General features: G+C 49.4%; 1 protein-coding gene across 1 annotated transcript in view; it reads right to left on the bottom strand.

Moving 5' to 3' along the window:
* kif16ba (kinesin family member 16Ba) overlaps positions 1-27,625 on the bottom strand; it is a 101,864-nt gene that overhangs the window by 63,817 nt on the left and 10,422 nt on the right. The window contains exons 4-12 of the mRNA XM_061223166.1: positions 26,259-26,375; positions 24,955-25,052; positions 22,460-22,569; positions 21,647-21,789; positions 19,481-19,649; positions 18,116-18,244; positions 16,885-17,060; positions 15,551-15,616; positions 14,330-14,389 (exon numbers count right to left, since the gene is read on the bottom strand). Of these exons, the coding sequence (XP_061079150.1) occupies positions 14,330-14,389; positions 15,551-15,616; positions 16,885-17,060; positions 18,116-18,244; positions 19,481-19,649; positions 21,647-21,789; positions 22,460-22,569; positions 24,955-25,052; positions 26,259-26,375 (1,068 nt within the window). The remainder of the gene's footprint in view (positions 1-14,329; positions 14,390-15,550; positions 15,617-16,884; positions 17,061-18,115; positions 18,245-19,480; positions 19,650-21,646; positions 21,790-22,459; positions 22,570-24,954; positions 25,053-26,258; positions 26,376-27,625) is intronic.

The following is a 27,625-nucleotide window of genomic DNA, read 5'->3' as shown; positions in this document are numbered from 1 at the left end:
GACGATGACTCTACCCCAGACCCCGAAAAATCACCCTGGCAACACCCCGGTGAGAATGAACCGCAGCGTGTCACAAACCCGCCCGCTCTTTAATTCCCCCGCTACACCCACACACACGCCCACTTAAGCACGGAGCACAAGGGGGGGATTAAGGGGCGGACGCTAACCTGCGTTTTTCAGAGCGAGCGCGTGAAATGGGTCTCTGTAAAGAGATGCAAGCAGCGAGAGAGTGCTCCAAGAACCCGCCGACGTGGAGGCCGCAGTGCCCTTTTATGGTACAAAGCAAAACCGAAAAAATAAATAAATAAATAAACAAAAAAGAGAGAGGAATGACTAATCAAATCCTGAACGAGTCATTTGCAAGAAAATGTGAACAAGTCTGTTGTGGTCAATTACATGAAAAGCCATTTTTTGTTACCTTTCTCCAGACAGACGCGAGTATGACTAATGGCATTAAGATATTCACAGATATTTCCAATTACCTCTCTCCCCCCCATCTGTGTCACAATACACAAAAAAGCTGAATAAATCCTGCCAGCTAAATTGTAAACGGCAAGAACATCCAACGAACCGCAGCATTTGCAAAAAAAAAAAAAAAAAGAAGAGAGAGCAAGAAAGAACACTTGCATTTATCTCAATTACAAATTAGGGCATCTATTTTTGTTCTTTTTTTTTCTTTCTTTTTTTTTTTTTTTTTTACAACCTCATGCACAGGTTCAATGCCTGAGTTTCTGGTAAGAAAGTACTGTTGACGTAAAACGCTCAACATGTTCTCAAATCATTTGCAGTGGACCTCAATGTCGTCCGTCACTTGCAGTCCCAGGTTCCAGGCCATTCAGAAACCACTCTTTGGCCTCTCCGAGATGGATAAGCCAGCGGTAAAAGCTCAGCGTTTAAAGACAGAAACCCTGACGACACACAAGTCCCGTTCCACACCTATGGCTTTTTTCGGGCCTCAGTACGTCTCGGGTGTAAAATCATGCGTGCGAATCATAAATAACGCGCTTCAGTAAAGCGAAACGGGAGGTGAAGATGAGGACATGAGGTTTTGAACGAGGCGGTGTCACAGAGTAGGAGGGTAAACCGTGTGAAAGATGAACCCTGACCTTCTGCTCTTCCTCCAACAAGATCTCTATTTGAAAGTTGGCATATACAAAAATAAATAAACAAAAATATGTGGAGTAATAGAGTTTTACTTAACGCGGTGTAGCCTACGCCTAGCCTCAATACTCAAGTTGGAGACTTAACGGTTAGAGCAGTTCTCCCCATGCTATTTGGGAACATGTAGCACAAAAGAGAGACTTAACGCCAAAGACTGGCTATTGATATAAAGTTTTGTTGTGGAACGTGATTGAGGAATAACTTTGGTGGCCTACTCTTTTTCATAGCAACATAGGTTTCCCCTTTGGAAAATCAGCCTCTTATAAAAAATTTAATAAATACTCTAAAAAGATCAAATGTAAACACATGCACATCTCTACTGAGTATACGCACGTATTCATCCGTACTGACATTTAAGGCTTTAGAGATCTTAATTACAACACAGACCACTTCTGACAGGCAGTGGTTTAGACACCATTCGAACGCTCAACGTTGGTTTAGTACAAGAAGGTTAAAATGCCACGGTAATTTCGATCCTAAAAAATTGTTGTTGCGAAATGGAGTTTGTATCGTCCTCCGTCCGCGTAGCGCCATAGTCGCGTGTCAGTGAAAAGCTCTGCTCCGTTTAAGCCCGCAGGCGGGGTGCGTATTGATTATTTAGCGCCGGTTTGAGTAGAGAAAGTAGAGAAAGCCCTGACGCGGTGCTCATTTAGCCTGCTTCTATATTATGCCTGAGTCAGTCCCTCCTTTAATGGATGGGCTTCTACAGCGGGCGCGATCGGCTGACGCCGTGATTTCTACGCCGAGTGGTTTTACTCTGGTGGGTAATATTGGAAGACGGGGTAATGAGAAAGTCTGGTGAGAAACACTAGCCCGCGGTGACCAATCGGCGGGGGAGTAACCGCACCACATGACGTGAAGAGGGCAGCCATTGGACGGAGCGCCGCTGGGATAGAACACAACAGTGAGACGTTATCCCAGGCCACACCGAGAGTAATGTACAGACGCCGGGTCTCAGCGACAGACTTTTTGATTGAACGCACATCTGGACCTCTCCATTGGAAAAACGAAACAAGATGGTGGATTTCTTTTTGTTATATATAAACGGGGAACATGGTCGGCAGCCATGGCGACACCAGTGCCACAGAGCATTTAATAGCTTCCAAGACACCAGACGAACGCAGTAATCCGTAGAAAATCATATGAATCCAAAACAATTACGTATTTGAACCAGGCCTGGTATTATCCGTCTGACTGAAGGCATTGCTGACCACCACATGACCTGACAGTTGTCAAAATGTTTCCCCGAGTCTTCAACTTGACAATCTGCCGTTTCCTGGCGAGGCAGCATCTATAAATAACGGATAATTCAGTTACTTTTAAAAGCCTACGTAGCGTTATTGGCTACAGTACACCGCCACCGTTCTCAGCATGTTCCCAAAACTGATTATTCATATTTTACCCTCCTCGGAGGCGATCATAGCAGGTTAATTAAAGCCAAATTAGAGTAATGATGTAGTTATGGAAATTACTCTAATAAAAACTCTAAATCGCATTACAGTACGTAGCTCGCTCTGCAATTACATAAGAGAAGAATCTAATTAAAGGAGATTGCAAAAAGGAGGAATTAGTCTTTAATACTATTTGTGACACATATCCACTTACCTGCCACGTCTGTCAATAGCAAGATAATCTAAACTCGGCATTATAAAAACGCCACAATTAAAAATTTAAAAATAATTATGAATGTCAGATATCGTCATTAAGGGGGAAATTGCTTCCGGAAAGCTCTGCGTCGGGCGCGTGCAATGCGACAGGGCACAACGAACACTGCAGCAACCGAACAAAAGTCCCCCCCCCCCCCCAACCCCAGCGGCTGCAGACGGTTTTAGACAGTGCCGGGGACAAATTGTGCATATTAATAGAGAGGCGGCACAATGGGAACGCGCTGGCACATTTAAAAGTCTAAAACAAAGAACATTATTAAGAGAGTGGCTGGAGGATAAACCAGGGCCCCATAGGGGAGTGTGTGCACTCTCTCGCTATCTCTCTCTCTCTGTCACACACACACACACACACACACACACACACACACACACACACACACACACACACACACACACACACACACACACACACACACACACACACACACACACACACACACACACACACAGGTCCCTCCTGGCCCGCTGAATCTCTCGCCTCATTTAGGAAAGAGTGTTTGGGACAGTGGCTGGACACGGCTTGTAATCGCACCCTTAAATCTTCCCCCCGGACCGGAGGTCCCGGAGCGTCTCCCCCCCCCGGAAGGGAGAGAACACTGCATAATGGCTCTGCCAGGATGAGAAGACACTTCAGAGAGGACGCTTTTCCAGTCACATGGGTAGATTCAGGATTTGGAGAGGGGAGGGTGGTGGAGCGTAATCAGGGGGACATGACTGATGGGGGGGTGGGGGGGGGGCTGCAGCGGGGTGACTGGTTTGGAAATATAACTCTTTCACTGAAATTCCTCCAACTTCCACATTCACATCGTTAACTAGCTGCAAAAGCTCCATCCTGCGGAACGGAGCGCTGCACAGAGACCGGGTTCATCTGCGGCAGATCGATAACGAGGCGGGATTAAGAGCCGACAGGTAGCACTCCGCCACTCTTCACCGCCATCGACAGGGCAGACATCGCCGGTCCGAGACGCTCGAGAAGCCGGACTCGCCGTCTAAAAGGCCGCAGGAGAAAATCACAGCCCAGAACCGTCCGTCAAACCCTGAAGCGCGACAACTTAACGGGGTTACTGCAGCCGCTCTTCAGCTTAGTCAACGAGCGCCGAGGAGTTACAGCTGGTTTAAAGCTCCTCACCAAATAACCAGCTAACATATCATCAACTGCACAACTATGACACTCTACTAACATCACAAAAGGCCCTCTCGCGGTATCACACGCGAAACCAAGTAGCCTAACATTAATACCACAATCAACGACTGGTGCAAAATGAGCACCGTGACCAACACATGGGTCATTTTATAGGTTTTGCGTGTGCTAAAAGGTTTTGAACATGCTAACGGTCAAAGTAAATCAGGCCAGAAAGTTTCAAATAACATTTTGAATGCATAAGACGTAAAGGAAGGTCTGAAGCACAGTCTGGGATGTCGCCCACCCACCACCGTCCTCCCGGTCTCACGCCTGTCCACGGCCCGGCCGTGACCTTCTCCGGCCGTTCAGCGGGACCTTCACGCCCCCGCGCGGCCAAACGGACGCTCGCAAACGCGGGCCTCGGCAACGCGGGAAGAGGGGTCGCGTCAGGGGTGAAGTTACATCACGGTTCAACAGGGCTATATAAAAACCGGCGCGTTCGATATAAAAACCGCGCGTAACGGCCTGAACCGCAGCCCTCTAATGCGCGACCCCTGGCCGAAGCGCCGCGGAAGAGCTTCCTGTGTGTCGCCACGCACCGGCATGCGACTGCGGAAAAGAGTACAGTACAGCACGGCCGCGCACGGTCGTCAAAGCCTGACGCCTGAGCAACACCTTTCAGAAGGAATCTGCGATATTGACGTTGATGCGAGGCGTCTAATGTGATATTTTGATTAATAGCGCAAGCTGAGAGGCAGCGTCTTTGTCTCAATGTCACCTCTCTTTAGTTCATGAGTTTCTCGCCAACAACACTTTTGTTGTTTTTTTTTTGTTGTTTTTTTCGTGAAGATCTGCGTCGACATGGCGTGTTCGTTCCCGGGGGGGTTCACACGCCGCTCCGGAGAAAACTGAAAACGAGCGGTGCGATTTCCTCGAAGATGAAGCACTTTAGTTAGAGACGCGTTCACCATCAATCTTCACTTCTCCTCAAGTATGTGCACTTTAAAATTAACTAACACGGCAGGATGGAAGGGAGGGGAAAAAAAAACTAAACTAAACAAACCAACGTCTCTTCCGACCCCCTCCACCCCCCCACCCCACCCCACCCCCAAGAGAATTAAACCTCGCTCCAGCAAACACACCGCACAAACGAAAACAATTCGCCGCGAGGCACTTTCCTAAAGTGGCCGCTCTCCAATGCAACTTTTATTATTAGTATTAATCAAGTGGCCTTTTGGCACGTCCCGGTACCGCGCTACGCAGAGAACAAACAGCGGAGTAACTTCCAGTGCGAGTTCCCACCGGATACCGAACCGAACCCCGAAAACGGGTTGCGTCACCCTGCATGGGCCGACCTGCCTTCACTATAAACAAGTACGCTCATCGATTAGCATCCAGGAATCAATAGGACAATCCATAACACGCTCCCTCACTGTTCTCTCCCTTCTCCACCTCCAGCTGGTGTGCGGTGAGCGTTCTGGCACAAAATGGCCGCCGTTGCATCACCCAGGTGGGCGCTAGACATTGATGGTGGTTGACGTGCGTTTTCCCCCCTCATCACTCAGACTGTGAGAAAAGCTCAAATCTATTAAAAACAAACGGAAAAGAAACTTCAGAAAGTGAACCGTGCTTTTAACAATCCTGAAGGTAGACGGTCCGGGAGCACAGCCGTCTAACACAACAGCCACGTAACTTAAGCACAACAAACGAGCAGGCAGACGGTAGTAGAGATCCCTGCATCACTGAAAGACGCTTTCTTTCCCCAACACTATTCGCTTCTTATCCCGCTGAACTGCAGAGCCCTTTCTGCGATTTGCACCCAGACCAGGGGATGAAAAAAGACGGCACCTGCCGTCTCAGCGCTAAGTGGGCCTAAGCCACCGGCACCAGCTCTGGTCCCCTAATGCCTAGCGCTAATAACCCAGGGAACAGCGGGACTGCTAGCAGGCTACCCTCGGTGCTAGCAGGCTACCCTCTGGAGCTCAGGAGGGTGGATTTCAGCAGGTTAAGAGACGATTTCTCTCGCCTTCGCCGTGTGTCATTGGACGATGGATGTTCACCCTCCCTTTACCTGGGAGCCAGGTGTGTTCACCCTCCCTTTACCTGGGAGTCAGGTGTGTTCACCCTCCCTTTACCTGGGAGTCAGGTGTGTTCACCCTCCCTTTACCTGGGAGTCAGGTGTGTTCACCCTCCCTTTACCTGGGAGTCAGGTGTGCTCACCCTCCCTTTACCTGGGAGTCAGATGGGAGGGCAGCCGGTAGCACTAATTAACTGGTAGAAAAGAAAACCAGGGCTGGATTTGGAGTCGAGGGCCAGAGTTGACAGTCTTTGGGCTATGGCTTCCACTGGAAGTAAAGGGGTTACCCGACTCCATTTCATAAGGAAACGCACAGGTTGTATTTTTTCTTTTTTTTTTTTTTTTTTTCTCTTCCCTGTAGCCTTTTCTGAAAGACAGACAGGCCTTATTTGCATTACGCTGTGTATCAAATGACTTCCCACAATGGGGGAAATGGCTCTGCAGATAACGCGGGAGGAAACGGACACAAAATCCATACGGACCCGTGTTTTTAACGGGCAGAGGCGCACACGCGTGCCGGGGAGGGCATCCATCTTCGTAATGAAAGGCTGGGTGTCCGCGGGCTGTTCGTAACACCGTCGGCCTTCACCGCCGTAACGCTCCGCTCCCGCCACGTTCCCGCCCTGAGCAAGACTCCCAAACTGCTCCTGACGAGCTGATCGGTGCCTTTCATGGCAGCCTATTGCCGTTTGGTGGGTGAATGAGAGGCATCAATTGTAAAGCGCTTTGGATAAAAACACTACATAAATGCGGTGCATTTACCTTTAATCTGTAGCAGACTCCAAGCCGTGCAAAAAAAACGGGAAAATATATCGATACTCAACTCAATTTTAAAAGAGGCGGTGGCTCAATTGTGGAACCTGCAGGCACCAAGGAGAAGGGGCTTTAAAGCGTATTTCCCAGCCCTAATTATGTGTGCTTAGCAGATCCCTCAAGACGCACACTTAATCTGCTCCTTACACCTTTAACACATCTATAATTAGGATTAGCATTTCTGAGCTCCTCCATCCCAGACCACTCCTCCGACAAAATTAGGCTTTAACGTTAAGAGTAAAGCCCTGTAGGATCTCCTGTTAACACTCCAAAGAGCAACCTTTAACCGGGGGGTAATAAAAATGGAGATTATACAGCAATGATGTCACCTTGCTTATAGAAACCAGACAGAGGCCCCACCAATCACGGAGTTGTTTTTCCAGAAACAACCAAAAGAACACTTAACAGTGATTGGTGGGCACACTTTGTGGCTTCTTTCCTTGGCAACATTCAGTCCCAAAAAAACGTGGCAAAGCTTTTATTTAAAACCGAAACGGTGGCACGTTCAACACCCTGTTGTAAACCGTGGGCGAACTGACTGACTGACAGACATAGTACGGTTTGAACCGATGGCGTCAGAGAAGTCGTTCTCCAGCCTTTAAAGAACAGGCCTACTTCATTATTGATTGTGTTACAACCCACCGAACGGGCAAAAACACACCTCCAAAGCCTGTTGAAAAACGTTGGGTGGAAACGTATCGTTCAAGACAGAAACGATTTTCCGACTGAACGTGCCCAGGGTACAGTGGAAGTACAGGCCTGAGGTGCCGACCAATCACCGCCGATGTTGTTCCGCGGGTCGTTACCAACAAAGCCGGTGATTGGCAGAGTTCCCGCGGTCCGAAAGTGAGGCAACTCTTTTCTTTCTCTCCGCGCTTCAACCAGCCCTCCCCCCCCATCCTCTGACGGATATCTGCTGAGGGACAAATTCAGCGAAAAGAGAAGGCCCATATTTCCTTTCCCGTCTACAGTGTGGAGAAAAGTTGCTGGCAGAGAGCGCTCCATAGAGCCCCCCACACCTCAGGATGTTTCGCCGCCCCCCCCCCGCCCCCCGGCCTGGAGGACTGAAGAGGACAACAGCGCTGAAGTAGAGCGCAGCTCGTTAACGGGGGAGAGGAAGAGCGAGAGCGAGAGAGAGAGAGAGAGAGAGAGAGAGAAAATCACAATTAATGTGAGTGCGGCGTGAATCATCTCCATTCACCGCAGAAGAGCGGCTTCTTCCGAGCCGCTGAAGTCCACGTCGCGTCTGGAAATAGAAGCAGAAAGGGCCCCTCTTTCTGCGGAGGAGAACAGCGACTCTCCACGTGACAATCAAAGCCGGTAAGTGTTTTTTTTTTTTTTTTACCCCTCCTTCCCGGTGCTTTTGACGGAGCGCTTGTTGACGTCGTTGCTCCCCTATACGGAGTGTCTATTTAAAGGCACGTATGGAAAGAGAGAGAGAGAGAGAAGTGTACAAAAGGGCCCCAATTAAAGCTCTGCGTTCGAGCGCAACTTAACCGGTTCAGCCGCGACGGAGTCAGAGCCGAGTGCGGTTCCTCTCTCCGCGTTCTGTAAGCAAACGCCCCCGTTTCATCAATGAACACACGCTCTCTCTCACACACACACACACACACACAACACATTAGCCTTCATTTCCACACTACAGCTACGAGTATTCATCCCTAATAAACATAATAGATGAAATAAGGGCAGAGAGGAGAAAGGCAGAGGGAGAGGGGACGCTGAGTTGTGAGTCTCTCAGCGAAAGGCAGCACACAGAGGAAAATGGCGTTTCTTACGTCATACCCCACCCGCCCCCGTTTCAGACGTTATCGCCAGCATCCTTAAACGGGCTTTAATGACTGCTGGACGCTGTGCTAATCTGAACTGGAAAATTTCATACGAACACTGTTGACTTTGTGGGTCCGCCTTTTTATTTTAAGTCCCCCTTGGCTCCTCTCTAGACGGAGAGTCCTGGCGCTACAGTGGTGCTACAGTGACACCTAGAGGTAGCTCAGGGAACTACACACACCCAATTGTTTTAGAACAGAATCTTCTCATTATCACTTTTCTTTTTCTCCCCAACAGCACCTGGTAGATGCACCTATTAAGCGCTTATTAAAAACCTGCGTTAAATGAGAGGCTGAGTGTATAACACTGCTAAGTATGCGTGTAACAGTAAGACGATACATCGTCTTTGTGTAATAACCCAATATCGGAATGGCCAGGCTCTGTGTGGAACGTGAGCAGCAGGGCACGGCAGCGTGTGAAAGATGATAAAATGGCTGACACGGTAGAGGGCAGGGTGTCAGTGTTCGGGGAGGTCAGGGTGAAGGTAGGACAGGAGGGTTTTTTCGGCTGAAAAGGTGCCCTTGAGGCCAGACGCGTCCCGCAGACGGGACTCTCACGCCGCTCAGCCACACAAAACCCCATTCTGTTCACTCCCGCCCGTTTAAAAATGAGACATTTTCTCCCTCGTAGCCACAAGCTATCGGGGGCCGCGAGGTCATCTGCAAACGCATTTCTCATTTTCAGGGCTATATAAAGACGTCGTACATCAAAGGCCCGCCAACACGCCGGGACGGGGCGGCGGAACATTCCGGAAAACGCGGGGACACGCCGCCGGAAAACGCATCCGCACCTCTCACCCGCGTTCACGGAAAATTTCATTTAAAAAGATTTTTTTTTTTTTTTTTTTTGTCTGTTTCTGAATGTCGGGATGCCGGATCACAGGCTGCTCAGAAGCTTCCGGATAATTTCACATATCAGCCCCCCCCCCACCCTCCCCCCCTCAAATGCGGCGGCGGCATTCCTGTCAGGGAGGTCACGGATACCGGCAAACTACCCCCGCGTCGCCAAATCCCCGAAAAGCCCAACGCAGGCGCGGAGCGTGACCGTGAAAGAGTAAAACCCGGCCGGCTTCAAGCGGGCAAAAAATAATAATAAAAAGAAAAAGGACGACAGTAGATGGGATCGCTGCCTTCACTGAATACATCCAGGGCTGCACAAACGACTCAGGCAACGTGGTGCTTCAGAATCTGGGCATTAGACAAAGAGGACACTTACTGCTCAAATGAGGAAAAAAAGACCATCTCGAGTGCCATTTTTTGGTACAAGCTCGGAGTCTGATCGCAGTCGGGGCCGTTCCTGTGCGTGTTCCTGCCTTTGTGCCAGGAAACTCGGGACAGACAGACCCTCCCTCCCACCGCAGAGGTGTCAGGATGACATGACCGAGATGCAGGCAGGCGGCCATTTTAGAACAGCCCAGGGGACCGTTATCACTGTCGTTCAAAAAAAACACATTCCTCAAATGTAATAAATCCGCGAAAAGTGGAAACTCTGAAATCTGTATTGTGATGTCAAAAAGACTGTACTTAACCTGACCACACTCTCTTGGATTGCTGGACTAAGTGTGGGGCACAACCCAAAAAAAGGCCTTGAAAATCAGCCAATCCCTGCTGTTAGGAGACTCACCAACACCATGAGCCTTCACACTGGCAGAACGGATGTATGAACACCTATGAACTCATAAAATCTTCCTCACACAATCAAGATTGAGTTAAGGTATAGCCTATATATGCGCATATCTCCTCCAATCTACATAAAACAACTCAGGAATATTCTATTTATTTATATGTATATGCGCATTCTGCACGAAGAGTAGTGGCTAAGGTACATGACTGGGACCCAGAAGGTTGGTGGTTCAAGCCCTGGCGTAGCCACAATAAGATCTATACAGTGCTTGGGCCCTTGAGCAAGGCCCTTAACCCTGCAATGCTCCAGGGGAGGATTGCCCCCTGCTTAGTCTAATCAAGTCGCTTTGGATAAAGGCATCAGATAAATAACTCATGTAAAACCAATGAGTATACCATTGTCTGCACTCACGCAGATTCGCCTTAACATAGCACCCCCCTATGGGAGAAAAATGGGAATTTCACGTTCCAATTGAAATGGCTGAAAAATCAGACTTTAGTAGCTGAAGGTCTATAAGAATAATAATCATTATGAATATTTCCCCTCTTTATGCTTCATTTTGATGCATTTTAAATATTCATAACGTAAAGAAGCAACTCGCCGTCATATTCATGCTCTGTAAAAAAACGATATCCCGGCCTCTCCGTTAAATGCTAAACACGTCTGAGAAGCTGTCAGGAAACTGGTGACAGTTACCATGTAAACAACATTTAAATCCTTAAATTGGTTTTCGGTCATAATACAGTTTTAAAAAGATAGAGGAATAATGTAATATCGGTTTGTATTCCACCACATTTAAAAATGAAGCCCAACTAAAATGGGCCTCAAACCTGACTTATTGTGCAAAACTCTCACTTTCACCACACCTGGAGCAGAGACCACACCAGTCAGCTCAATAACACCCTGACCTCCAGTGAACCCAGACAAAAACAAAAATAAAGAACTAGTAACTCGTTATTGTACAGCCCGTTAACTTCCCAGTACTGTGCAAATACCAGGTACTCATTAGGCAGTCGTTTTGATTTCAGAGGTAAGTACTATGAAACGGGCTGTAAAACATATTTACACAGTACTTAAATATGGCAGTTACAGACTTTTTATAGTCCCTGCCACTGAAATCAAAGCAGTTGCCTAATAATCGCACAAGTAGCCGTGTATTTACTCGGTAAATATTCTGCAATTAGCAGCTGTAATTAACTGTACTGGGCTGTAAAATAAAGAGTTATCAAAAGTCCCCCCTGCACGTCGAGGCCCAGACGGAGAGAGGGAGGGAGAGAGGGAGAGAGAGAGGGAGGTTGATGTCAGCGCGGCTGATTGGCCAGGTGAGAAACGGAGGATGAGAAGTTGGCTGCCGTCGGGGCGCTCTGTCGGGCTGGAACCCCTCCACGCCGCGGCGGGTTTTAACGCCAGGCCGCCAAGCGTAGCCAGGCCATCTGTGGGGCTCGCTCTGACGGGCAGCCCTCCAGCCGCGCCAGGAAACGCTGCGTCACCACCACGGAGCCCAGGCACGGAGCGCGCGTGTGTGTGTGTGTGTGTGTGTGTGAGAGAGTGTGAGAGAGTGTGAGAGAGTGTGAGAGAGTGTGTGTGTGTGTGAGAGAGTGTGTGTGTGAGAGTGTGTGTGTGTGTGTGTGTGTGTGTGTGTGTGTAAGAGAGTGTGCGAGTGTGAGAGAGTGTGTGTGTGAGAGAGTGTGTGTGTGAGAGTGAGAGAGTGTGTGTGTGAGAGTGAGAGAGTGTGTGTGTGAGAGTGAGAGAGTGTGAGAGAGTGTGAGAGAGTGTGTGTGTGTGTGTGTGTGAGAGAGTGTGTGTGTGTGTGTGAGAGAGTGTGTGTGTGTGTGTGAGAGTGTGAGAGAGTGTGAGAGAGTGTGAGAGAGTGTGAGAGAGTGTGAGAGAGTGTGAGAGAGTGTGAGAGAGTGTGAGAGAGTGTGAGAGAGTGTGAGAGAGTGTGAGAGAGTGTGAGAGAGTGTGTGTGTGTGTGTGTGTGTGTGTGTGGCCTGACATGCAAAAAAGACTCTTCAACAATGCTGTTGAATGAAGTGTGCCTTGGTTGGGTTGGAGTGAAAACGGTACAGTAGATCTCCACGAACAGGGTTGGCCAGCCCTGCTCTAAAGCAAACAAGCATGACTGCAGCCTCAGAAGAGCTGGTTTCCACCCCCTCAGCCCAGTTATGCCTGAGGGCCAGTTACTGGATCACAGGTCAGAGCCGTAATGGCGCCGGCAGTCAGGACTCGCGCGCGCTAGCGGGCCGTTTGTTTACTCGCTGGCGGTGTTGGCGGACAGGCTGCTCGAGAACGGAAGGGAAGGATCGCGCGTTCGTTTGATCTCGCCGCAGACCGCTAACGGGCGCCGCAGACCGCTAACGAGCGCCGCAGACCGCTAACGAGCGCTGCCTCAAAGTGGACGACGCCGTCGTTTAAGAGAGAGAGAGAGAGGTGTGTGGTGTGTGGTGTGTGGTGTGTGGTGTGTGGTGTGTGGTGTGTGTGTGAGAGAGAGTGAGAGAGTGAATGCTGTGTGTGTGAGAGTGTGTGTGGTGTGTGGTGTGTGAGAGAGAGAGTGAATGGAGTGTGTGAGAGTATGTGTGAGAGTGTGTGTGTGTATACGGGGAAACGCCGGCAGAACGGATAATTAGAACCAGCTGGGGGAGTGGGAGGGTTTCTAAAAATACAGCCCATTCCTGGGCGTCAGAACACACCCCGCCTCCTCTTCCTCATCAGCAAAGCGTCATCACCATCACTCTGCCTCAACCACCCAGACGTCTCAACGCGTTTACCGACGTTATGCTACACCGACCCCGACATCCTCAAGCACACACACACACACACACACACACACACACACTCCTATCAGGCATCATCTGTGCGCTTTCCAGCACCTCTCAGTGCACAATCGTGCCATCTGGATAACACCATCCACCACCTGCCTGAAATGTAATGAAAAGGTACGGAGACAGAAATAAACATCCAAAGGTTACTCTTGTGGGACGTGAATTGGCTCGACTAAGAACACAACGCTCTGAAGCTCCCTCCTGCACAAACCACTGCTTATACTGCAGGTGTATAAACTACTACGATCAGTGGTCCTCCACATACCTAGACCGCTCATCGCCTGAAATATTATGCAGAGCTGGGATCAAATCACGATCCTCGAGGGCCGAAAACTGCTGGTTTTCCACCCTCCCTTTACCTGGGAGTCAGGTGTGTTCACCCTCCCTTTACCTGGGAGTCAGGTGTGTCCACCCTCCCTTTGCCTGGGAGTCAGGTGTGTCCACCCTCCCTTTGCCTGGGAGTCAGGTGTGTTCACCCTCCCTTTACCTGGGAGTCAGGCTGGAAGACATTCTAGCCCTAATCAGTAGCACTAATTGCTGAGTTAATCACCTGGGAGAAAGGAAAACCAGGGCTGGATTTGGAACGGAGGGCCAGATTTTATGATCCCTGATGTAGATGTCTGCATCCGACGTCTCTACAAGCAGACCTGGAGCCGGCCGGAGAGGCTCGAATCAAACTTTAAACTCAAACCCGACCGAGCGTGGCGGCTGAAACAAGCCAGCCAGTCCATGCAGCACCACAGAGAACACGACAGCGCACCCAGCGGGAAAACCGGAGTGAAGGAGTGATCCACCACCACCTGCAAACGTCTGGGCTGGGCAGCACGGTACCGTGAGTGAACCGACCCAACATCACAGAGCCGAAACCACCCGAGACCCGACCCAATCACTGCGTACCTGCAGGCCCCATCAGGAGCCGGTCAGAGTCAGCGCCGCCATTTTGTCTGGGCCGGCCTGTAGCATAGTGGCTAAGGTACATGCCCGGGACCCCGCAAGGTCGGTGGTTTGATCCCCGGTGTAGCCACGATAAGATCAGTGCAGCCGTTGGCCCATTAAACCCCGGGGGGGATTGTCACCTGCTTAGTCTAATCAACTGGAAGTCCCTTTGGATAAAAGCTAAATAACATGTAATGGAATGTAATGAATGCTTTTCAGATCAAGCCAGATTGTGGTATGAACAATGGAACAAGCGAGAGCTGGATGAAACTCCTACCTTCAGGATGTTCTGGGTCTCATTCCACTTGTTGGTCCACTCCTTCGTCAGCTCCAAGACCTGCCGAACCGCAAAGGAGCAATTAGCAGAAGCGGCTCTCAACCGAACGACGCCCTACATTTCAGAAACGCTCGTTAACACCCCAACAGCCTGCTCCACGGCGAGCAGATCAGACGGAGAACTGATCAGCGCACCGTGTTGACTCAATCACATCTCATCTGACATGTGTATGAGTGCCGGCTACAGCTGCAGACTGCAGGTGTATCCTAATGATTTCACTGTGCTCACGTACAGGCTTGAACCAGGGTCATTTACGGAGCTGTCAGAAAATGAAAAAACAAGGTTGTTGGTTGGAAGAAAAACCAGTAGGCAGACTGTCGCTTCATCAGTATCACAAATGTATTTTTAAATCTTCTGTAATTTGTCTGTTTCTGTATACCCCTACAACAGTGTCCGCGGCAGGGGACGTCACATATGCTGAATGGCCCGTTCAGGGTCCCCCACGGACAGAGCCCTCGCCTCTGACCAGGTCACCACCCCGCTGTTCTGTGTGCTCCACACACTCAGGCCTTCACAGGTGGTTGGCATTTATATAGCGCCTTTATCCAAAGCGCTGTGCAATTGATGCTTCTCATTCACCCATTCACACACACACTCACACACCGACGGCGATCGGCTGCCATGCAAGGCGCCGACCAGCTCGTCAGGAGCATTTGGGGGTTAGGTGTCTTGCTCAGGGACACTTCGACACAGCCCGGGCGGGGGATCGAACCGGCAACCCTCCGACTGCCAGACGACTGCTCTTACTGCCTGAGCCATGTCGCCCCAGAAGTTTAGAGATATTCTCAGTACAGACTGCCCGAACGCCATGTGTTAGTCTGTCCCGTGCACATTGTAATAAACTTAAACTCTCTTAACCCCGTAAAGGCAGAGGCGACCTGCTTGTTATAACCGCCCTGACGGATGAGACGCCGTCGTTGTATTTGATCATGTGACTGTTATTCCAAGACACATGACCGTCGAAACGCACTGTGATTCCTACGGGATCACTACGGGATGTTGTGTCCGTGTGTTCTTGCATTCCTCCTGGAGAAAGGCACAACGTCCTAACAGAGGGAGGCACTCTGACACGACTAGCTCCTCCCCCCCGGTGTGTCAGAAGCTACCGGAACAGGCGATTGGCCATCGGCGTGTGTAAGCGGGGACGGGGGCGGGGCTTACCCGGGCTTCATTCTGCTGCAGCTTCTCCTCCATGCTGAGGGCGGTGGGCGAGTCCAGCAGGGCAATCTGGGAAGGGGGCGGGAGGACCCAACATCAACGCCCAAGTTACAAACGAAGCACAGTGACCCAACACATTGAAATGTACCGTTTTTTTTTTGTTTTTTTTATGTGAAAGGGTGAAATAACCCTGTCAGTCCCAGGAGAAACATACGGCACTCAAGCGGAACTACCGAAAAATCCCAAGAGTGCTATAAGTGTCTCTCGACCTTCCACTTTTTCAACCAATCAAAATGGCTGCTAACACTATTGTTTTGAGCCCGTATTAAAACCCTACTAAATGTTCACAGCTTTCTCCATTTTCTCCATTTTCTCAACCAAAGCCAAAAGCCCTTGGGGATTTGGGTAGAGCCACTTCATATTGGGTTTGGGACTGAACGGGTTAAGCACACATTTGTTTCACCACGCTTTAAACGTTTCTCCCTTAGGCTGGATGTAGCACAGCTCTCTGAAAGTGCGCTACCCTGATTACATTTACACAAACAGGAGCAGGACTGTCCCCTTCACTCCCATTATGAATAGCTTTATTATGATTATTATTGCTACATCACTGTGATTTAAGAGCCAGTCCCCCACAACAAGTCTCGAGAAGGCAACAGCACCCAATTCTCATCCTCATAATCATCATTATTGCCACATTATTACAATTTATGAGGACGAGTCTTCATTTTGGAGCGCACAGGATCTCAATCGTAATTAATAACAACAGCGACTAACGCAGTAGTAGTGTTGTGGTTGTGGTGTCCATGGTTACCTCATTGCCCTGGATGAGCAGGGCTTTGAGGCGGGCGATCTCTGCGCGTAACGATCTCAATCGTAATTAATAACAACAGCGACTAACGCAGTAGTAGTGTTGTGGTTGTGGTGTCCACGGTTACCTGATTGCCCTGGATGAGCAGGGCTTTGAGGCGGGCGATCTCCGGGCGTAGCGATCTCAATCGTAATTAATAACAACAGCGACTAACGCAGTAGTAGTGTCGTTGTGGTTGTGGTGGTGGGGTCCACGGTTACCTGATTGCCCTGGATGAGCAGGGCTTTGAGGCGGGCGATCTCCGGGCGTAGCGATCTCAATCGTAATTAATAACAACAGCGACTAACGCAGTAGTAGTGTCGTTGTGGTTGTGGTGGTGGGGTCCACGGTTACCTGATTGCCCTGGATGAGCAGGGCTTTGAGGCGGGCGATCTCCGGGCGTAGCGATCTCAATCGTAATTAATAACAACAGCGACTAACGCAGTAGTAGTGTCGTTGTGGTTGTGGTGGTGGGGTCCACGGTTACCTGATTGCCCTGGATGAGCAGGGCTTTGAGGCGGGCGATCTCCGCGCGTAGCTCGCGGATCAGCTTGACGTTGGAGTCCTCGTTGATGGTGGGCTTGTTGATGATGTTCTTGGCGCGGTTGGCGTAGCGCAGCGTGCTCAGCGTCTCGCCGTAGTTCACGTCCGCGGGAGACACGGCTAACGGCGAGGACACACGTAAACGCGGGGATTAGATCAAACACGCGTACGCGGGGATTAGAACAAACACGCAGACGGAGATTAGAACAAACAAACGCGTGCGCGGGGATTAGAACAAACAAACGCGTGCGCGGGGATTAGAACAAACAAACGCGTGCGCGGGGATTAGAACAAACAAACGCGTGCGCGGGGATTAGAACAAACAAACGCGTGCGCGGGGATTAGAACAAACAAACGCGTGCGCTGGGATTAGAACAAACAAACGCGTGTGCTGGGATTAGAACAAACAAAGGCGTGTGCTGGGATTAGAACAAACAAACGCGTGTGCTGGGATTAGAACAAACAAACGCGTGTGCGGGGATTAGAACAAACAAACGCGTGTGCGAGGATTAGAACAAACAAACGCGTGTGCGAGGATTAGAACAAACAAACGTGTGTGCGGGGATTAGAACAAACAAACGTGTGTGCTAGGATTAGAACAAACAAACGTGTGTGCTGGGATTAGAACAAACAAACGTGTGTGCTGGGATTAGAACAAACAAACGTGTGTGCTGGGATTAGAACAAACAAACGTGTGTGCTGGGATTAGAACAAACAAACGTGTGTGCTGGGATTAGAACAAACAAACGTGTGTGCTGGGATTAGAACAAACAAACGTGTGTGCTGGGATTAGAACAAACAAACGCGGGTGGGGATTAGATCCACAGCGGCCAAACCGGGAGACAAGACAACCCAGGAAGCAGTGGCATCACATTAGATTTAATATTTACTTTATTAAACCCCGTAGGGTAATGTGTCCTCTGCATTTGACCCATCCTTGACCAAGGCTCTGGCACCAGCAGGAGCACACCTAACCTCACGTGCGTGCGTTTGAGTGTGCGAGGAAACCCACGCGAACACGGGGAGAAAATGAAAACCCCGTGCAGAGAGGATTTGGTGGGCCGGGAATCGAACCAAGAACCTCCTCCTTGCTGCGAGGCAACAGTGTCAACCGCTACAACACGGTGGCAGAGGATTAAATCCCAAAGTTCGAGAGTTTGGCAGCACAAACTTACTCGCGATCATGATGGTCTTTGAGTTTCCGCCGAGACTGTCCTTGAGGAGCCAGGTCAACACCGAGTCTCTGTACGGCACGAAGACCTGCTTCTTCTTCATGTGGGTGGTGCCGTCCTGGGAAATGTCCGCTAGAGCGGGAAAAGCAGGGGCAGGTTTACTCCAGGACATTCCTGCAATGCCAGGGTTACTCCAGGACGTTTCCTCAACGCCTGCCGTCTCATAATAACACCACTTACACGGAACCCATTTAAATCTGTGTTAGTTCCATTTTAAAAACTGACGAGGGAAAGCTTTTTAACATATTGCGCAGAAATTCATTCATTCAGGACATGCATACTTGATTTTTTCCCCACAGAAGCCCTTAACCACCTAATTTTCCACCATCGCTGAATTTATCAAACCAGTTTAGCGACGCTCTCCCCAGTCCAGAGACCTATTCGAAGAGCCGTTAGGTCCGCTGGACAAAAATCTTTATCACCTCAGGTTCAGCCACTTAACACCAATTAAATGTAGGCGCATACAAAGCAACGTCACAATGCCCTCGGTCCAGGGAATGCGTCACATGCATGATCGGAAGTTTGAGAATTCAGCCACACTTACAACACAATTTAGTTGTAAAAAAATAAATGAAAATAAAATCATGTTAATCATGTTAAACCTTTGAGGTGCAAGATCACACATATGATTAGAATGATACATCAGCATTAGAATTCTCAGTGAAGAGCAATCGCTACTGGCAACCAAAAGCAATGGAGTTCTAGAACACTGAATTAGGATAAAAAATTATTATTCTTTTTTTCTTTTATATATATATATATATATATATATATATACACACTGGTCTCACCCAAAGTACTTTCCTTCACTCAGTGATGACTGCAAGGCAGCGGCTTTTAGACCCAGTGAATGTACAGCGAAAGATTAGCACTAGCTAGTTCAGGGACATATCTACAAACAGATCTGATAAAAACACACAAAGGGAAAATTGCCCGTGAATGGTATGTACACATGGTCTGTGATTGGCTGAGCTGAAGCCGCTGGCCGACCTGCTGTCTTGTAGTCTTGGAGGCAGCAGCCACCTTCCAAGAGTCACTGAGGGGAAAAACAGCACCCTGGACAGCGGTCGAGGCCAGGGAGGTTTGTGACTGAAGGATAGAGAGCTTCACGGACAGCGGTCGAGGCCGGGGAGGTCTGTGACTGAAGGATAGAGAGCTTCACGGACAGGTCTGTGACTGAAGGATAGAGAGCTTCACAGACAGCGGTCGAGGCCGGGGAGGTCTGTGACTGAAGGATAGAGAGCTACACGGACAGGGGAGGTCTGTGACTGAAGGATAGAGAGCTTCACGGACAGGTCTGTGACGTACCCAGAGCGGAGATGACGTTGCCCAGGGTGACCAGGGACTTGTTGATGTTGCCTCCCTCTTTTAGGCGGACTCCGGTGGCCCCGGTGGCATCCGCCCGCTCACTGCCCGCCAGGTCCACCAGGTGGATCTTACTCACCGTCTCCGACGGCATCTCCGCTGCGAACTTCGCCTGTAGGGGGGGGGAGGGGCGAGAGGTCAGCCCAGTGCAACCCGAAACGCTGTCAACCATCGTCACAGGAATGGCTGCTTTACTGGGAACCACATTCTTAAACACAGGCTGAAATCACAATTCAACTTTTTACCGCAGTTTAGTCAGTTCTTCATTACCATACCAACATGTCTTAAAGTATATATTCCATAAAATTAATACAACGTAACGCTTGAGTGTATTTTCGTGGCATGGTTTTTTTTCCATCCACATCCAGGAAGACCATTTGAATTTAGATTTTGTCATCGTGTACCAGCGTGTATGTCGCCCAAATAACGGTCAATTTGACGTCGCCCTCCTCGGACTCCCTGCCCATCAAACATTCTCCCTGAAAGATGTTATACTCGTGTATATCACAGAAGCTAGTGCTGCTCTAACTTCAGTTCCAGCTTGTTGTTAATGAACGCACCGCCATTCTCTTTGATGTGCTTAATTCCCTAAAATAATTAATTCTGTTCAGCGATCGATTGATGGTTACTCAAAAAGGCAGGCGTTGGGAACGCCACTTTAAACCAAAGCAGAGTAAAGACGTGCCTCATTCCGCAGAAAAGTCTTTCATAAACAACAAGGGGCGAGGTGGACTCCTCAGAGACTGTGTATAGAAGACATTCACACACACACACACACACACACACACACACACACACACACACACACACACACACACACACACACACACACACACACACACAGACACACACACACAGACACACACACACACACACACACACACACACACTCGTTCCGACGCATTTTGTTCCACATCTCAAAAGTGGAGAAAATGTATTCTCCAAAAAAAACGGGTTTGGAGGTTACTGCTGCAGGAGGCAGAAAACATCAATTACAGCAAAAATAATACGTTTCCCCAAAAAGCCTGAAGTAGCAGGCAATATGAAATGATTTCCAATTTCACAATTTACATTAACCGAGGTTCTGAAAACAACGTCTGCGGGAGGGCAGGAGCTGCAGGAGAAGCACTTTAGCGTTAAAACTTAGAGGTGATGCGTGACGGGATTAGCAGGACGCTAAAGGGGTAAACAAGGTATTAAAAACGACACCTGTTGGCTACTGTCCATATTTACATATCATAACATTATGAATAAAACTGAAAGGAAGCCGCACACTCCCATTGACCGCCACGCTAATCACCAGGAGCACAGCCCAGGCAGAATTCAGACGGCCTGCTCTAAGCCCCGAACACACAATAACCCCCAAAAAAATTGCCAATCTAAAGCATATTTTGTCTGATATTTAGACTCTTAAAAATCTTACTTCTATTGCCTTTTTGCCAAAAAAACAAACAAGTCACAGTTTCATTAATTTCAAGATTTGCAAATGAGGCAAGACAATTTCACTTCAAGCAAAAAGTAACTTAAACTAAGCTAATGCTTCCTACTTGAGAAAAAAAAGAAAAAAGATCTTAAGTCTTATTTCAAGTCTAAAACACTTCCTTGCAGTGTAATGGCAGTGAATGACATTTTGGTGGCCGGATTACTGTGCAGAGTCAGGGCTCCAAAAATTGTTGCGTTATTGCCAGCTTCGTATTTGACAAAACTGTTTTATTGCTGCTTTTGGGTTGGTTTGTTCTCAGATTAATCTACATGGTTCATGTTATCCATGTGATCACTCTCGCATTTGGAAGTATACTTATCCCTGGTTATGGTTATGTATTTTTGTTGTATGTCACTCTGGACAAAAGCGTCTGCCAAACACCTGTTACGTAATGTTACGGCTCTGGCCGTGGTCAGAGGGGAGAGGTCAGAGGTCAGGCTCGCCTCAAAATAACAGCATAGCGCTCATTCTGATTGGTTGAAAAGGTATAATGTCGAGTGCATCATATGGCACGCAGGGGACTGAAAGGGTTAGCGGTGTGAAGGCGGGGTGGGGAGTGAGGGGTGGTCAGGGCTCCGGGCACGGTGGAGAGGGGTCAGGGGTCAGAGGTCAGAGGTCAGGCTTGCCTGGGTGAAGTTGATGGTGAAGATGGCGTGGGAGCGGCTGCTGACGTCGTTCATGCCCGTGCTGGCCGTGGTGCGGTTGATGTTGCCCGCGTCCATCAGCTCCTCCACGTCACTGTAGTTCTGCACCAGGTGCTTCGACAGGTCTGCGCGCGGGGGGGGGGGGGGGGCAAAACACCAGGGCAAAACAGCGTCAAAACACCGGGGCAAAACACCGGGGCAAAACAGGTAAACAGGTCAAAACACCTGGTCAGAACAGGTAAAAAAAGTCAAAACACCTGGTCAGAAGAGGTAAAAACAGGTCAGAACAGGTAAACGGGTCAAAACACCTGGTCAGAACAGGTAAAAACAGGTCAAAACACCGGGTCAGAACAGGGTCAGAACACCCCCTTCCGCCTCAGGAACCTGACGTTCCAAACTGGTGCCCCAACACAGATAACCTCCGACCCACAGCCTTTCAGAAGTCACCATGTTTCTACATCTAACAATCCAATAATGGTGGTTCTCTACACAAAATGGCCGCCGGCTCGGGGCAGAGGTCATTTCATACACGGATGCCAAAAATCAGCAAGGGAAAAACATTACAAAACAGAAATGAGAGGTGGGAAATAAGAGGGAAGCGTGACATTTTGTTTGACTGATGGAAGTATAGACTTGTGTAAAAAATACACTACTAAATCACGAGCCCGTTCTCGATTAGGCAAGACTACACATTCGTCTCGAAACCCATTACCAGACCTTTCCCTTTCCACGGGCCTCCTTTCACCCATCATGCATCACGGTCCGGAGAAGCGCCCGGCCGACCGCGGCTCTTACCCTCCACGTAGGGCCCGTCCTTGGGGTGCTCGCGCACGCGGAGGTGGAACGTGTCCGTGGCCTTCCTCCGCAGCAGGTCCCGAACGCGCTCGTTGTAGATCTCCAGGTAGCTGACGCCGTCAAACGAAAACACGGGGGGGGGAAAAAAAATAATAATAATCGATCAAAACTCCCGACGGCAGCGAAGAGAAAAGACGCTGACGGGAAGGCTCGGCCAGGAGAAACTCGCCCATAAATCCCTCCAGGAATCCCAGCATGCTCTGCCCTTTTTGTCGTTTAATAGAGGACCTGGCCGTGTAGTTTGTTCATCTGGGCTTTACGGGGGGGAAAATGACACCATAACTCAAGGCATCGGGCCAAGGCGCTGGCTCCAGTGAGCAGGCTCGTTAAAGTAAATACAGGCGTCGCGACGCCCTATGACACAGCAGTAGTGGGTCAATGGGGACGTTAACACCAGCGGACGAGAGAAACACTCTCCGAGCACGACTGACATCGGAAGACACGTCCTTATAGGTAGCATGCTAGCGCGGGTTTTAGAACTGAAATAAAATCTTAGTCCGGCACGACTCACGAGCCACAGTGTCTGCAGACGTTTGCTTTAGCCGTGAGCTCCACCGCCTGATTTTACTAATGAGCCTATTATCTGAACCGAGCAGGTAAACTTTAGTGAAATCGGGTGGTGTAGCGCACTGTAGGAGCAGATGCCGGCAGACCCTAGGACGCGGAGCCGAGTCGTGCCTTTGACACGAGTGTGCCTCTCTGCACACCCCCAAAGGGAAACAGACCGTTGACCATGTTGACACAGGGTCAGCAAGGCTAGATGAAAAGACAGTGCTCGTCAATACAGGACTATTGCCCCCATCATTGTGCTGCCTCTGCGCAATTCTGCCACCTCAGTGGAATGCTCCCAGAGCTGTTGAGGTGAAATAGTACGGTATAGATCATGGGTTTTCCCCACATACAGTGTTTAGTGTCTTTAGATTTAGCTTGTTGTGGAAAATAGTTTGTCATTGGTGGTGTGGTAATAATATGTGGTGAATAAAGATCTTGTAGAAATAAACCACAGGTAAGGCAAGTTACCTGTGAGTCAGCATCCAGCTGTGCTACAAAGATTAACCAGGTTTGTTAGACATCCAGGGATAACATCAACAGGACCATTGTTGTTACCGTCTGAAGCCAAACTACGCAGGGCCGGTAACACTCTGAAGGCTCGTATAAGCATAAGAGCTATAGAACTCATACATTACATAACATTACATTAGCACTGCATGCACACGTACAATAGGCAATATGGTGGGTCATGTCAACATTGATGCAGCAAGCAACACTGCCATGACAAACATGAACTGACACAAGATCCTTATGGTTATTCAATGCTTATGTAGTGCTTATGCAGTGCTTAGGAATGCTTATGTACGAGTTCTATAGCTCGTTTGCAGTTAACTGTAGTTATTAAGCGCAGTTAGAAATATCTTCTTTCATTAGTTTGTCGTCATAGTCTCGCCGATAGCGTGAAACACAATTTTCACCAGAGAAGGGGAAAGACTTCAAGAAAGCACCGAATTAACTTCAAACCCAATTCCCACTGAAGGTGCGTTTATCACATTAAAGGTAAGAGATTACTTCACCGCCGTTAGAGAGGGGGGGGGGGGGGGAGAGCGTTTAAACTCAAGAGCCAGAGTCCAGACGAGACACGGTCACCTTCAGGCGTGTGGTAAAGAGGAAACTGGAACCTCCGCTCGAAGTCGGCCGGAACCGCAGCCAGCGGATCGGCGAGCGTGACCGCGGCAGACGCGTGAAAGCCAGCGACCGTGACCCCGCTGACCGCCCGTACCTCATTAAGCCCCTGATGCAGACCGCGCACCTCAGGAGCGGACAGACGGACCCCCCCCCCCCCCCCCTCTCTCCGCGGGAGCCAGGCGGGAGGGCGTAATTAGCGGGGAGACGACCTGGCGCGCGGACGGGCGACCGGGACCGTGAAGGACCGTCCGTGACGAGAACTAGAGCTGTCAATGTCGTTTTTAAAAAAATCGCTCCGACTAAAGTGGACGGCGAAGTCCACACCGCAACCGGGACGACAACGACAGTGGTGGGATCGCTTTCGGAGAGATTTTTTTTCCAGCTGCTCGAACGATAAAAACTCAATGACAATCCATCCAAAATTATCCGCACAGCCGTTGGGCCCCTCAGCAAGGCCCTTAACCCTGCATTGCTCCAGGGAAGGATCGTCTCCTGCTTAGACTAATCAACTGTACGTCTCTCTGGATAAGAGCGTCTGCCAAAGGCCACTAATGTAATGTAACGTAATGTAATGTAACCCTGAGACTGCCAGACGACTGCTCTCACCACCTTAGCCAATGTCGCCCCAATGTCATAAGGAGCCTCAGAAACTCTCTCAGTTGGAGTTCTGCGTGATGACGGGCCTTCAGGCTGGGAGAGCGGACCGTGTTCATCCCGCGGCCCGCCCCCGCGCCCCCGCGCCCCGCCCCGCTCACCTGACCTCGGTGCGGAAGGACGCCTGGTCCCAGCTGGTGGTGTCTGAGATGCGGCTGAACAGGCCCTCGCAGATGCGCGGGATCAGCCCCGAATCCCCCTGGAAAAAACACAAACAACCCAGCGGTCACATCCAGTCTGCGTGTGGAGCGCCAATCACACACGTAACGCTGTGCTAACATCTCTCTAGGCCGCTGCAGGATTCACGGTTCCATGTAGCGGACTTTTCTCTTCACATTTTCCCAGCAAAGCCAGCAATACTCTGAAATGGGTGAACCATATTGGGGAGCTTTCCAAAGGCCAACCTATCGGTTCTGTGGGCATTTCCACAATGATTAAAAAAACTAAAAAAACTAAGACCCGACATGCATTTGTTGGGCAGAAAGTGGTGATTCTGAAAAAAAAAAAAAAAAAAAGAAGAAGTTTGAAGTGACCTTTTTATCCCACCTTGTGTGTCATAAACCCAAAGACACGAGGTGGGATGAAAACTTAACAGATCTGAGTTCCCAGAGTGAGACTTTCACAGTATCGATTTCACGGTGTCCAAACAGCAGTTTAACGCCAATTTTCAAAGGCACGCTTGTGTTAGTTTCAGCTTTTGAAAAACAGATACAGCTCATATCTCCCTGACAAGCCGTATCGATCCTCCGAACCCGTCGGCTTCTTCTCGTCAATAAGGGCAGGCAGGGTGCGGACGGAACCTGCCGGAACGTGCATCTCACCCTCCCCAACGCCGTCTCAATAAACCTCTCGCCCCGACCACAATCCAACCGTCTAATCACTGGCCATCTAATGACCGCACCTGGGTCAAATGATTATCCTAAACAGAATCAACTCTTTACTGTGTGAAAACTCTCCTGCAAATTCCTGAGAATGAGACCAAATATTTTCGAAAAAAATAAATAAAATTCACTTCCCCTCTGCCCTTTAAAACCTCACCCTTTGCAGCCTCTCGCGCTAATCAGCGAAGGCTAACGACCGCACGTGTAACGAGTTCACAGGAAATAATTTTTCATAGCTGGTGTATACCGCGCGGTTCTGCGGGAGCTGAACCACGTTTACCCCATCGCCCTCAATGTTTCACTATCGGTCGAGCCGGTAACAATTCTCACACTGATGTTTTTTCATGGATGCGTTTTGCCCCCGACACGTTCTTTAGCGCACTGGAAGTTCACTTTAATTGGCTCCCTTTGATGAGTCTTCAAACGCGAATCGTTAGCGGCGTACCACGTGGCCCCACTGAAAAGGCCCCTGACGCGGTTACCAGGGCGGAGACGCCAACAGGGCAGTGGGACGAGAGTCTTACCGGGTTCCCCATCATGGTGTAGGACTTCCCGGAACCCGTCTGACCGTAGGCGAAGATGCAGGCGTTGTAGCCCTCGAAGGCGGCCTTCAACACGTCAGAGCCCAGGTCTTTAAAAACCTGCGAATACAAGACAGAGAGAGAGAGAGAGAGAGCGGAAATGAGTGTGGTGAGATCAGCCAAGCACCAGGGAGAGACGGCCTCCCGTTAAACGCCAGTCAGGCGAGGCGAAGGGACAAAATGGGGGTTTGACGAGGCCGGAGCGCCTAGTCTGTCAGGGAATCGCAAAGTCCGTTCAGACTGTTGCCAGGGGCGACCATCTCTTCACCACGGGTACTGACCATCTGTTCAGGCCAACGAGAGGGGTCGAGGGTCAAGGTTTCGGCATCCCTTTCACGTGTGCGTTCAAGCATGTAGAAAAGAGCGGTCATAACCACCCTGAGGAAAATAGTCGACCAACACCTGACTTCTAGACAAAACGGTTCCTGTGATCAACTTTTAAAAAAATAAACACAACCAAGCAGACTGAAATGACAGCAACCTGATTTTCCCCCATTTGCCATTTACGTATTTACCCATCTATTTATTTAACTACAAGGCGTTAGGTGCATATTCCACATTCAACCCATTTAAAAGTGCAGCCAACCATGAATATAAAAGTTGATGAGAGAAACTGCTTATTAACACAATTTCCAACAAGGCTATAGAGCAGGGGTCAGCAACCCTGTCCTGGAGAGCCGCAGGGTGTGCTGGTTTTTGTTTTCGCCTTAATACCAGCAACTGATTCAGACCCAAGAAACCAGGTGAGGCGAGTTAACTGTGTAATCCACTGCTTTAATCGATCAATTAGGTGCTGAGTAACGACAAAAGCCAGCACACCCTGCGGCTCTCCAGGGACCCTGCTATAGAGTTAAAAATAAACGCAGGTTAAGCTTCTTTCTCCCACTGCTCATTAAATAAACAAATTCACCAGATGACACGATAAACAAGTAGGCTGGCCCCAACTTTGATCCGTAATATAAAAATAGGCATGTTTAAAACCAAACAGCATGTGATTTCAATGACGGTAGCGGTACACAGTAATATCTGAATTTCCTTCTCCTCATTTTCACCAATTTGTCCTTTCTGTAGGCGTAGTATCTGACCTCCCCTGCCCGGAAAGACAGGGTTTGAACAGAGGCCACTGACCACATTCAGAAGCAGTAAAATCAGAGGAACTCGACAAAGCACAAAATGGTTACCAAATGCAAAACTGTATCCAAATATGCCCTGTAAATCAGTGCCAACCAACCCTGTTCCTGGAGATCTACGGTGGTCCTGTAGGTTTTCACCCTGACCCTAACAAAGCTCACCTCATTCAACAGCTAGAG

Source organism: Conger conger, chromosome 2 (assembly GCF_963514075.1).
Source record: "Conger conger chromosome 2, fConCon1.1, whole genome shotgun sequence".
Lineage (NCBI taxonomy): Eukaryota > Metazoa > Chordata > Actinopteri > Anguilliformes > Congridae > Conger > Conger conger.
This window is presented reverse-complemented; position numbering and strand designations above follow the sequence as displayed.